Raw genomic sequence first — 13,048 nt, forward strand, 5'->3', positions numbered from 1 at the left:
GCAACATATCTGGAATTTATAGCTCCTTATTTTGAGAGGGCTTCATTTCCACTTTCTGAGGCACTGAAACCCAAGGCTGTTCTTAACAGCTTCCAGTCTCATTGTGTGATGAATAACTATTGTTTAGAAAATTTAGACATACAAAAATGGGCTTTCAAATCAGCTTTCAATAGGTATTTTTCAATTTTGAAATGCCCCTGTTTTAATTTTTTTTTTACTACTACCAAAGCCACATATGGTCATAGTTGAATGAGGAGAAATAGCCATTTCAAAATATAACAGTTCCCTAACCTTATTCCCCAAAGGCAACCGCTTCCTTTTCTTGTAGCTGATCTTTTTAGTATTTATCTCAAATCCCTCAGTTACATGTTTATCTTGCTCCTTGGTTTGTATTACTGTTTGTTTATAATTTTAGCTGTCACCATTTGGCTTCCCAATGGGGAAGATAAAATTTTAGCTCCTTCACCCCTCTTCCCTCCCACACATCTACATCTTTTCTGAATTCCCCTTCTCCCAACAAAGAGATAGGTAGGTAGGTGGGTACATGGATGGATGGATGCATGAATGGATGGATATAGTTATACTTTATTAATTTTATAGTAACTGATGCTGATTTTGGCTTGGTCAATATTCACCATGTATATTATTAGAACCATATTTGTAATATTTACAGGAGAACTGTGCAATATACTATGGGTATGTTTTCTTTCTTCTATATATCATTCTTAATAGTTTATCTTCAGACTTTTCCCTGGTGGTTTAATTTTCTCTCAATATATTTTTTTTTAAATATATTTTATTGATTTTTTTACAGAGAGGAAGGGAGAGAGATAGAGAGTTAGAAACATCGATGAGAGAGAAACATCAATCAGCTGCCTCCTGCACATCTCCCACTGGGGATATGCCCACAACCCAGGTACATGCCCTTGACCGGAATCGAACCTGGGACCCTTCAGTCCGCAGGCCGACGCTCTATCCACTGAGCCAAACCGGTTTCGGCGATTTTCTCTCAATTTTTTTGAAAAATATATTTTTATTGATTTTAGAGAAAGAGGAAGGGAGAGGAAGAAAGAGAGAGAAAAACATCAATGTGAAAGAGAAACATGGATTGGCTGCCTTCTGCACCCCATAACTGGGGACTGAGCATGAAACCCAGACATGTGTCATGGCGGGGAATCGAACCAGTGACCCTTCAGTGCATGGGACAACACCCAACCAACTGAGCCACACCGGCCAGGGCTCCTCTCAATATCTTTAAACATTAGCATTCTATTAATTTTAATCTATGTAAAAAAAATTGCCCTGTAGCCTTTGGTCCACTCCAGTCGGGACTGTTGCTCATCCAGTCTGCTGCAGAGCTCTCATCCTGGGGATTTTCTCTATTTATTCCTGTGCTGAATTACGTCTTTATTTGATACTTAGGGGCCCAGTGCATGAATTCGTGCACCTTAAAAGGAACTGTGGGTCGCGAGGCTGTGGTGGGCACAGGGGCGGGTCTCGGCCCATCCTCTGTGCTGGCCAGTGCCATCAGCGGGTGCAAGCGGTAGCTGCTGCCCCAATCACCCCTCAGGAGCCGGAGGGGTGGAGAAGCCCTGAGGGGTGATCGGGGCCTGCAGCCGCCACTCGCACCCACCGACAGCACTGAGTGATCAGGGCCAGCACCGGGCGCCAGCAGCAGGTTTGAGCGCCAGGCAGGACTGCGGCGTGCGGGAGCAAAGAATTTTCAGTAACCACCAGAGGCTCGCCCCGATGGCAGCGACCAGCGCCCCGCCTTGGTCTGGTGCCCCCGCTCACCTGCTCCACCATCCCACCACGGCTGACGCTGGGCATGTTCCGTGCTCTGCCACTTGCTGCCGACGCCGGCCTTGTTCTGCGAGCGCCCCCTGGTGGTCAGTGCACATCATAGCGACCGGTTGTTCAGTTGTTCCACCATTCAGTCTATTTGCATATTAGCCTTTTATTATATAAGGATTATTTTCTTCATTTGTCTGCTCCCTTATTTTGCTCGACCACATTCTTCAATAGCCTTCTAAAAAAGTGTATATTAGAGGTAAATTATTTTAATCCCTGCATATTTGAAAATGCTTTTATTCTGTTTTTTTATCTGATTTTTAATTTGGCTAGATATAAATTCTTAATTGGAAATCATTTTCTCTTAGAATTTTTAGTATTGATATTCAAGTATCCAATGCAGTTCAAAATTTTTATTCTATTTTGATTTTGTGAAATCTTTTCCTCTCCTTTCTGGAAGCTCATAGAATCGTTTCTTTGTCCCCAGTATTATAAAGTTTCATGATGGACATTGCTCTGGGTCCATTTTCATCCATTGTGCAGAATCTTCTTAGGCCTTTGCCATGTTCCATTTTGGAAACTTAAGTCCTTAAGTTCTGTAAAACATTTTTATTTCTTTGATTATTTTCTTTCCTCTGTTTTCTCTTCATTGTTTTCTAGAACTTTTTATTCATATATTGCCCTGATGGCCTGGTCATCTAATTTTCTTATATTTTAGATATTTTAAATAATTTTTCTGGAAGACTTTCTTATTTTAATAACCAGTGAATTTTTTATTTCTGTTATTATATTTTTTACCAAGAATACTTCCATTCCTCTTTATTACTTTTTTTTTTGTAGCATGCTATTCTTGTTTTATAATTGTAATCCCTCCTAATTTTCTTCTCTTTGTACAGTTGATCTGTTCATATAGGTTGCTTTCTACAAATGCCTGCTGATCCTTGGTTCTTTGCTTTTATTTACAAGTAAGACACTAAATGATGGCTGGAAACTCTATTTGTGGATATGGCTTGTAAACTGTGGATTAAAATAAAAGATGATCTGACTGGGATGTTGTGCTGAGGAACCCCCAGTATCAATATCTTTAGTCTTTTCTCTTTGGTTAGTCAGATTCCTCAGAAAAGAATCATTTTCTATATTCTGTTCTCTGCCTAGAGAGTATGGGCCTGTGAGGGGTAAGAAGATTGAGAGAGAAGAGCAGATCTCAGCATCTATTATGTAACTTTCATTTATTCCCCGGGATTTTTATTGGATAGCCTACTGTCGATGTGGGATTCCTCCATCCAGATACCTTGCTTTACCCACTCTAGAAAATAAATCTCTAGTTTTCTGCCAGGATGGGATAGGAAGTCACTATTGTATGGAATGGGAGAGACAGCATATGGATGAGTGTTGCGCATGATCAACTACTAAACATTCTTTCAACCAATCTTCCTGTTTTAGACACATCCCCTTCCTCCCTCCAGAGGTGTCATTTCCCGAACTTTTTAAGATTACAACATTGCAAGCCAGGTGCTTCTCTTCTGGGTTTTTCATACTGACAGTTTAGGAACTGTTGTTAGGTAACTGCTGATCAGTTACCAGGCATCTGTCTACTTTTTAGCTTCTAAAGTTTTATTGCTGTTGATCCCTCTCCAATGCTTTCTCCCTATATACTTTGCTATTATTTAAATACAGCTCTGAGAGGGATGGAGGTTAAATGTGTTCCGCCTACTGTTTTTTCCCAAAATGTCAAAGTAACTAGTTTTAACAGTTAAGAGGCTATATTTGTGTTTTAGGTTTAATTCATGCTATCCACTTTAAATTTGTCTTATTTGATTCATCTCAGATTGATTTCTTACTCTTAATAGGTAATTTGGCCTCCCGTTAACTAAGAAAAGCCTATTTAGTTTGCACTTTTTAAAATTTTTTCTTTTCTACCCAACAATTTCTTTGTATCTCCCTGCTCTCTCAGACCTCCCTTCTGTACTCTTAATCTCATTACTCCAGCCTCTTCTGAACCTTCTCCATCCTGAAGACAAACTGAAGCCTCTCATTTTCCATTTCTCCCTAAAGTGCCCTAATTGTAAATCTACTTAACTTTTTAGCTTAAACAATGAATAAACAAACTTTTCTTAAGCGTTAAGCTTCAGTCCCAGCTTTCTCATTCTTTTCTAGTCCTCCCTTTTTAAAAAAAAAAAATTATGCTATTCATCTGATTTTTTACCTTTCATTTTCTTCTTAACTCTATTCCACTTAGTCTTGTATATGAACTTTTTTGAAATTACCTTCAGGAAAAAACCACCAACCTCTTCTTGGCTAGAGTCTACTTTCCACCTAAACTCTTTTGTCATCTTTTTCTTCCTCCTAATTTCTATATTCTTGTTTTCTCAACAAGAATATATTCTTTTTCCTCTTTTGTCCCTTTTCTCCCACTCACTATTATATGTGACCTTCTATTTCCTTGGGCTACTTAGAACACAAAGCAGTTAGAAATTCATAGAAATGTATCAATGTTTGAATTTTTCTTGATTTATTGGAAGAAAGTAAAATGACTTTTAATAAACATTTTTATGACGTTAATAAGAATAAGGTTTAACTTTAATATTTAGGCAGGTGCTGTAAAGGATTATATTAAGATGATGCTTCAGAACGATTCGCTTAAATTTCTGGTTTTCGCTCACCACTTACTCATGCTCCAGGCTTGCACAGAAGCAGTCATAGAAAACAAGGTATGTTACCATTTGTCTATAAAGTACTTTCAGGATGCATCAGTTGTCTTATAATTGAGTTGTGTTTTTTTGCCTGTTTTACATGATGGTATATAAATTAGTATTAGATATTTTTCTTAAAAATTACCCTGATATTATATTACTATTGTGTTGATGGTATCCTATTAAAGTTTGCCTTTTATACCAGTCTCATAATTTTCCACTAATCAAATGATCTGAATTAATTAAAGTATGCTGCTTTAATAGTCTATGTTCTGAATTTAGTTTTTGTTCATGGATGTACCGTTTGAGATTGGTATAGTAGGCAGTTAAAAGTTAAATTTTTTGTTTACCCGAAAGGCACCCTTGGAATGGGGGAGATGTTGAAGGGACAGGAAGGATGAATTCTGCTGATTTTTGTGCCCAGCTATAGTCAGACTTTTCAAACTCCAGGCAGCATGCTCTATAGAATATGATTACGAAGACTTACTGGTAGTGTAAGTGAATCTATAGCTTAGGGCCAGGCGGCCCACCAGGTAAGCTCCAGCAAGTCTGCTGGCCTTCCTGCAGGGTTCTTAGGCCCACCTTGTTCCCCGACTGCCTGTCAGTGACCGCATCTCCCATTTTTTCTTCCAAAGTTGAAACCTGCCATCGCTTTCTGTGCGAGGGCTTCTAGCGATGCCCAGAAGCAGCCAGATAAAACCTCCTGACAGACTGTGAGCTCGATAGATGCATAGCAGCAGAACTTCTCGCCTGTGTAGGTGGATTTTTTTAAATGGAGGAATAAAGCCATATTTTTTATTACTTCGTACAGTATAGATTTATCATTATTAATTCATCATTACCCAAAAAGTAATGTCAGTGTTTCCTTCATTGAAAGATTGATGATAATAAGGTGCTGTACATTGAAAGGTACTTTCTCATTGATTACCTCATAGTGACTGTAAAACACCTTCTGAGGGAGAGTGAACCTTATAAATAACTTTGAAATGATTGGGCCTTAATATTAGACTCACAGGATTTTCTTATTTGGATTCCATTATACCTTAAAATACTGGAATCTATTCCAAGAGGAGCAGTCTGCTTCTTTTCCTCGCTTCTGCTTTACTGGTGGATTTAGAATCCCATTTACATCACTAAGAATGAAAAATGTAGGTATCCTAGCGTTGGAGGTGAACTGCTCAAAACAATGTGTTTTCTTTAGAAAGACTCTCTGAAGATTTATAATTTCCCTAATGGATAGTAAATGGATCACTGGTCAATTTATATCTGTTTTGTGAAGACAGAGAAAGTTAATAAGGGACATTCTACTTAGTGATTAACTTGACTGTCTTCTTATATAAGTGAATATTTCTGTCTCAACTATTTAAGACTATGTTTTCCATAAAAGTGCACATACATATGATATTATTTGAAATTCAGGGCTTATTCTTGTTTTACAAAGTAGAGAAATAAGTTATTTTTAGCTGTTCTAACACAGGATTGCTTCCTTTTCTCAACTCACATCATTCTTAAAATTCAAAACTGTTCAGTAAGGCACTTAATGTTTCCCTGCTTCTTAAAAACATGGGTGTGTGTCTTGTTCCCCACCTCAATGGAGATACATATTTCTTTTAAGTTTAATAATGTGAAAAAAGAGAACTCAAATGGTGCATTAAAAAAGATATTTTCCCAGTTAATATTGGGATATTTCAGAAATAGATGTACTGCTTTTCATGAATTTCTAATACATGGGCAGAATGCTCTATTTCCTTTCTTGCATGTCTGATTTTACTTTTACTCTGGAGTTAGTGGTCCTATAACTAGAAAGTTATTCTGATACATTATTTAATTGAAAATTGGCGTATTAATTTACATGGAATTTTACTGAGACAACATTAGCAATTCAGTCATGATTTATGGAACTCCTGTTATGTACAGGCATTGCACTTGGCAATGATGGTATAAAGATGAATTAGGCATAGCTCCTACCCTCAAATAGCTTAAAAGATTAAAAAATATATCATTGCTAGGCCCTAGCTGGTGTGGCTCAGTTGGTTGGAGCGTTGTCCCATACACCAAAAGGTGGTGGGTTAGATTCCTGGTCAGGGCACATACCCAGGTTTTGGGTTCCATCCCCATGTGGGAGGCCACCAATTCATATCTCTCTCTCTCTCTCTCTCTCTCTCTCTCTCTCTCTCTCTCTCTCTCTCTCTCTCTCTTGCCTTTCTTCTCTCTAAAAATGAATAAATTGTTTTTAATCTTGAAAATAAAACTCAATAAAAAACATAAAATTGTTATCAGAAGCTATTAAGAAATTTGGTTAAGATTCTTCTTGTATGATATTTAACCTGTCATCTTAACCAGTTTCTATTTTATTATGTGAATATAAAAATAAGCTGTAAAGTATATAAAATAAGATGGGTACATACAGGCTTGTGCTAATTTGCCGTTTCCTTTGTAAATGCTAGACTCGGTATGTTAGGATAGATGGAAGTGTTCCGTCTTCAGAAAGAATACATCTGGTTAATCAATTTCAAAAGGATCCTGAGACCCGTGTGGCTATCCTAAGCATTCAGGCTGCTGGTCAGGTAAGAAATTTCTGGCCTCAACTTGATAATAAAATGTCTTTGAAATCATAAAAAGGCCATTACTTATAGTGATAACTTTATATCTGGTATCTAGAGTGATCAATGCTCATTCTATGTTGGAGAGTGCTAGAAAGTATAATAGGAGACCTCAACACCGCTGACTGAAATCTTCCTAAATTTTAAAGGAAAGAATTTTCTAGAAGAATATAGAACATTTGATTGTAATATTGTTTCATGACTGTTTTTCCTTCCTTTGAATTTATCTGGAATTTTTCCATCCCTTTCTTATAGAATTTATCTTACTTGGTTATTTCCCTCCGAGTCCATAAGGTAAAATGGCCTGAGGAATAAGAACTCTGTTTCTGAGAACTTTGTATGGCGTGCCCCTGGTTTGGTCCTTAGAATTACATTTGGCACTCGACTAGCGTGGCTCAGTGGTTGATTGTCAACCTATGAACCAGGAGGTCAAGGTTTTATTTCCAGTCAGGGCACATGCCCAGGTTATTGGCTCGATCTCCAATGGGGGGGCATGCAGGAGGCAGCCAATCAATGATTTTCTCTCCTCATTGATGGTTCTATCTCTCTCTCCCTCTCCCTTCCTCTCTGAAATCAATATGTATATATATATGTATATATATATTAAGAATTATGTTTGCCTGCAAATAAATGGAAACCCTTATTAAAAAAGACTTAAATACCTTGTTCTCTCATGTAGACAGTCCAAGGCTAGCATGGCTTTCTTCTTCACCACTCATAGCAGGTCTCCCTTTCCTAAGAGGGCTGCTCGAGCTTCTGCAGAGCTGCCATCCAGACAGCTGGCTGGAGAGAGGTATGCTACCTCTCACCAGCCTGTGGTCAGTCCCATGGCCACAACTAGCCGCTGAAAGGCAGGCTGGGAAAAGAGGCCTTTTTTCCAGGTGCTAAAAGTCAGGTGTTACTTTGCAAAAGAATAAGACAAGAATAGGTACTGGGGAAGACAGTAGCAGTCTCTGCCACACTGTAGAAGAGGGGAGCCTTCTGGATTTTTTTTTCTACTAATATTCTGAAATACTTCAATATAAATGTCTAAGCCACGATATTTAGCATCTGGAAAAGTAATTGAATAAATAGCTGTGCGTCCAGCCTGGTGTATGCCTATCTGGCATCTTCCGTGGACTTGAATCTGAACCAGAGCCAAATATATGCTTTTACCCAGCAAATGTGTGTATATAAAATTGTATATACAGAGAAACTCCATGAGGATTTACCCAGATGGTTCTAGAACTCACTAGGAATTCTAACCCAAAGGATGATTGTCTCAACACTTCCATGATCATGTTGGATTAAATTTCCAGTAATCTGAGTTTTCTATGTTAGAATATTCCAGACATAGAAAATATCACCAAAAAGCTTAAAATTAGAAATGGAGTGCTCGTAGTATAGGAGAAGCAATGTAGGCGGAGCCAGGCAGGATAGCTTAGGAGTGGCCTGAGAAAAGACTTTGAGTTCAGATTGCACAGCGCACTCACATGATATCCTAGGCCAGTGGTTCTCAACCTTCCTAATGCCGCGACCCTTTAATACAGTTCCTCATGTTGTGGTGACCCCCAATTTCATTGTTACAAATTGAACATAATTAAAGCATAGTGATTAATCACAAAAACAATATGTAATTATATATGTGTTTTCCGATGGTCTTAGGCGACCCCTGTGAAAGGGTCGTTCGACCCCCAAAGGGGTCGCGACCCACAAGTTGAGAACCGCTGTTCTAGGCTGTATTCCTAAAGACCTTGCATCATTCAAAACTCATGTACGTTGCCGGTACCAGTTTGGCTCAGTGGATAGAGCGTCGGCCTGTGGACTCAAAGGTCCCAGGTTCGATTCCGGTCAAGGGCATGTACCTTGGTTGCGGGCACATCCCCAGTGGGGGGTGTGCAGGAGGCGGCTGATCGATGTTTCTCTCTCATCGATGTTTCTAACTCTCTATCTCTCTCCTTTCCTCTCTGTGAAAAATCAATAAAATATATTTAAAAAAAAAAAAAAAAAAAACTCATGTACGTGGACACGGTGTCTTCATAGAAAGAAAGGAAAGTAGAAAGAGCATTGCTCTCGGGTGTGTGAATCTTCCGTTGTAGTTTAGAAGTGTCTTAGATTGATGCTGAGCCTGCCAGCATGCTCCTCCTTCATTTTCATAAGGTCACATGACACTTTGTACGTGTTTAAAGGTGTCCCTCTTTAAATACGACTTCTTATTTTTCGACATCATCTCTAATATTTTGTGGCATTCCCTGGCCTAAACAGCAGCACAGGCTAGCATGGTGGTGGTTTGGCTCTCTCCATATTTTTATTACTTCTAACTTCTGTTCCATAGTGATTGATCCTCAGTGAATTTTTCAGCTTGAGAACTAATGCCGCCGTTGAATGAAGGTTAGCATGATGTTGTTATGAGATATAAAAATAGTTTAAGTTAAAATCACATGTCAAAATAACAATACAGCAGTCATAAGCGTCCCTCCCTCCAAGCTCCAGTGCATGTGAGCATCGGCATGGATTGGATGTCATCTCAAAGGACGGCAGGGGTTTCTGTCGACCACCTGCCTGTGGCAGTAGCATAAGCAGGGGTCGCAGTTCACGCAGCCTGCCAACTCTAACATCATGCATTTTTTACTCACTCTTAGTTTGAGGAGATTTGTTTATGTCATGTATTATCTATAAAACAAGACAGTTGATAGTTTTAATGTTGCACTATTTCAAACTGATATAAAGGGCAATTGCATAAAAAATGAAATTGTGTTATATATATTGAGATACAAGCTAGTAGACTTCAGAGCCTTTGGAATGTAACATAAGAAATTTCACAGGAAGAGAACAGTACGACTGGAGACATGATTTTCTTGCTTTATAGAACAGCAGTATGAATTAAATGAACAGAGGATGTCATTTCTTTCTCCTAGTTGCTATGGATACCATGTGTTAGAAATTATCTTCTCATTTATAATGTATTTTATTAGATTTTACAGTGCTAATGTGAATCCATTACTCATCAGACGATAAAGTAATTCTGTGTGTGTGTGTCCACCAAGCTGACTTTTGAAATATGGAAATACATTTTGAATGTGTGTTTTGTAGTTCACCTGGCTGTCATGCAGTAAGCAGTCTTCATCTGCCTTTCATGAATTATATATTCTTAATTTGGCTTAGTATGAAAAACTGATCTGTTTTTAAGTCTTCCACATTCTCTTCTCCATTTAATATGTTCAAAAGACTATTACACATGGCTCTATTTTATATTCTCAGTTTAGTTACATCTTGGTTTCTTCACTTTATTTTGCTAAGGGTTTGACATTTACTGCTGCCACTCACGTTGTATTTGCTGAGTTGTACTGGGACCCTGGGCACATAAAGCAAGCAGAAGACCGTGCTCACCGAATTGGACAGTGCAGTTCTGTGAATATTCACTACCTCATTGCAAATGGGACTCTGGACACCCTCATGTGGGGAATGTTGAATCGCAAGGTAAGGCTTGAGTTTAAACCAGGTTCTCAGCTTACAGTAACCCATAGTCTACATGAGTGAAGAGGATGAGTTTTAGTGTTTTCAGGCAAAGGATACCTAAGTACACCAAGATACTGATGATAATAGAAAAGGTAGTACCGTACCTGCTATCCTTTGTAATAGAGACAGGCATGAATTTACGTGTATTCCTATTGTATTCACGCCCTTCTACCACTTTAGAGGCTAGAGGAGAGGGATAGCTAGCAAGGAACCATAATGCTTTCAAGCACCAAGTCTTTTTCGTAAGTAAAGAATAAACCCTTTCTCTGAAGGATTCTTGAATCCAGAGCTAATATTGGATAGAGGACACCCTGCACCCAGACTCTAGAAAGGGTAGGAGGGACATTGCTTGCTCTGTCCCCTGAGCTGTCTCTTATCCCAACCTTGCGGAATGTTTATAGAAAGGATTTGACTAAAGATAGTTTTCAAGCACTGAGTATAGATATTCAAAATGGCCATTCATATGTAGGTTCAAAAGTTTATAAATATTAAAATAAAAGTTTTTATGAGAAAAGCCAATAGGATAATTTGTCTAGTGAAACCTAGTAATTTGGTTGTGATTTTGAATAATTATATGACTACAGCACATGATATGTTGAAGCAATATGATTTTCTTTAATGGATTATGATTCAAATGCAAAATCAAGATATTGCTTAGCAAATATCAGCAGTGAGGCAAATGTTACGAAGGTCACTGCTTCTCCCTCCTACAGGCGCAGGTTACCGGGAGCACATTGAACGGTAGGAAGGAGCGACTTCAGGCTGAGGAAGGGGAAAAGGAAAAATGGGATTTCCTGCAGTTTGCTGAAGCTTGGACTCCCAATGAGAGTTCGGAGGAGCTCAGGGATGAAGTTTTGTTCACTCATGTAAGACGATTATATGACTTATCCTTTTCTATTTTTTAATATCCTGAAACTATAACTTTATTGTATATTGCTTTAAATAGCAATCTTCAGTTATTTGTGCTATTGAAAGCTAGCCTCCACATAAAGCTGAAAAACTGCTTAGAACCAAAAAATAACAGATGGAAGGAGGCTGCAGCCATGGCTTGTATCTTCCAACAGTTAATATCAGTGCCTCACTGTTCAGTTCCTTAGAAAAACAAGTTAAGTAGAATCCAACTTCAGAGGAAAATACAGGAGGCTATCTTTATGACCCTGAGGGTTGGGAAAGATGTATTAAATTTGCCACAAAATGTAACATAAGCAAGTTACAGACTCCTTTGGTGGCAATATGGTATGAGAATTATGGGAGTTTAATTTTAATTTTTGGAAGAATTGATCAGATATTATAAGAATAAAATTAAAGTCTATACATGTTTTTTCAAAGTGCAAATTTAAAAATTTAATATAAAGTTTAGTTTCATAAAAACAATATTTTTATGTGGAATCTTTCTAAATTTTTATGTATCTTATTTGCAGGATTAGTTTTTTTTTTCTAGGATGCTAGAATGCCATTCTGTCAAATGTTGCTAAAAAAAAAAAGAATCCTTTATATAAGAATTTTATATATATATATATATATATATATATGTATATATATTTATACACATACACACAAAGATATATAGATATGTATATTTTTAAATTAATTTCATAGAGTAAGGGAGAGGGAGAGAGAAATAGAAACATCAATGATGAGGGAGAATCATTGATTGTCTGCCGCCTGCACGCTCCCCTCTGGGGATTGAGCCCGCAACTCGGGCATATGCCTTTGACTGGAATTGAACCTGGGACCCTTTGGTCCGCAGGTTGATGCTTTATCCATTGAGCCAAACCAGCTAGGACTGTAAGAATTTTTTTAAATTAAACAACTCCTTTTAGTAGTGTTTATTACATTATATTTTGGTCAATTAAAAACCAGGTATTCTAAGTATTGAAAAAATATATAATTCAAACTATAAAAATATAACTATTATTTGTAGTTGTCCTTTCTCTAAAATATCCTAATTATTGAAATATGTTTAAAGTTCATTTCTATGACAAGTATTAAGAATTTGACATTTAACACACATATATACATGTTTATTAAGTTCATGTGTATCTGAAGATAAATATATATCTTTGTATACAGTTGAAGATACCCAGTCACCCTGACGGAAGCTTGCTTTCCTGAGTTAGGTGCTTGTCTCTCGTAGGTTACTGTTACCTCGCACAGGTTTTCCAGTGCCTGGCTTTATGCACATGTGGTATCATAGAGCGTTCTGCCCACATACCTGCAGGCTTGCTTTCCACTGTTTCAGTTACCCATGGTCAAGAGTTGTCCAAAAGCATTAAATGGAAAATTCCAAAAGTAGACACTTCCTAAGTGTTAAGTTGTGCCACCGTTCTGAGTAGCGGAGAAATCCCCTGCCATTCGGCTCCAGTCCACCAGGACATCAATCATCCCTTGTCTCCACGTTGTATATGCCCCGCCCGTTAGTTACTTAGTAGCCGTCAGGATTATCAGATTGACTGTCCCAGT

At 38.0% G+C, this 13,048-nt stretch overlaps 1 protein-coding gene across 1 annotated transcript in view; it reads left to right on the top strand.

Annotated features, from left to right (window-relative positions):
• Positions 1-13,048, top strand: part of ZRANB3 (zinc finger RANBP2-type containing 3) — a 243,488-nt gene that overhangs the window by 184,008 nt on the left and 46,432 nt on the right. Inside the window, exons 9-12 of the mRNA XM_036320667.1 lie at positions 4,383-4,502; positions 6,932-7,051; positions 10,367-10,546; positions 11,299-11,451. Coding sequence (XP_036176560.1) covers positions 4,383-4,502; positions 6,932-7,051; positions 10,367-10,546; positions 11,299-11,451 — 573 coding nt within the window. The remainder of the gene's footprint in view (positions 1-4,382; positions 4,503-6,931; positions 7,052-10,366; positions 10,547-11,298; positions 11,452-13,048) is intronic.

This window comes from Myotis myotis, unplaced genomic scaffold (assembly GCF_014108235.1).
Source record: "Myotis myotis isolate mMyoMyo1 unplaced genomic scaffold, mMyoMyo1.p scaffold_m19_p_8, whole genome shotgun sequence".
Classification (NCBI taxonomy): domain Eukaryota; kingdom Metazoa; phylum Chordata; class Mammalia; order Chiroptera; family Vespertilionidae; genus Myotis; species Myotis myotis.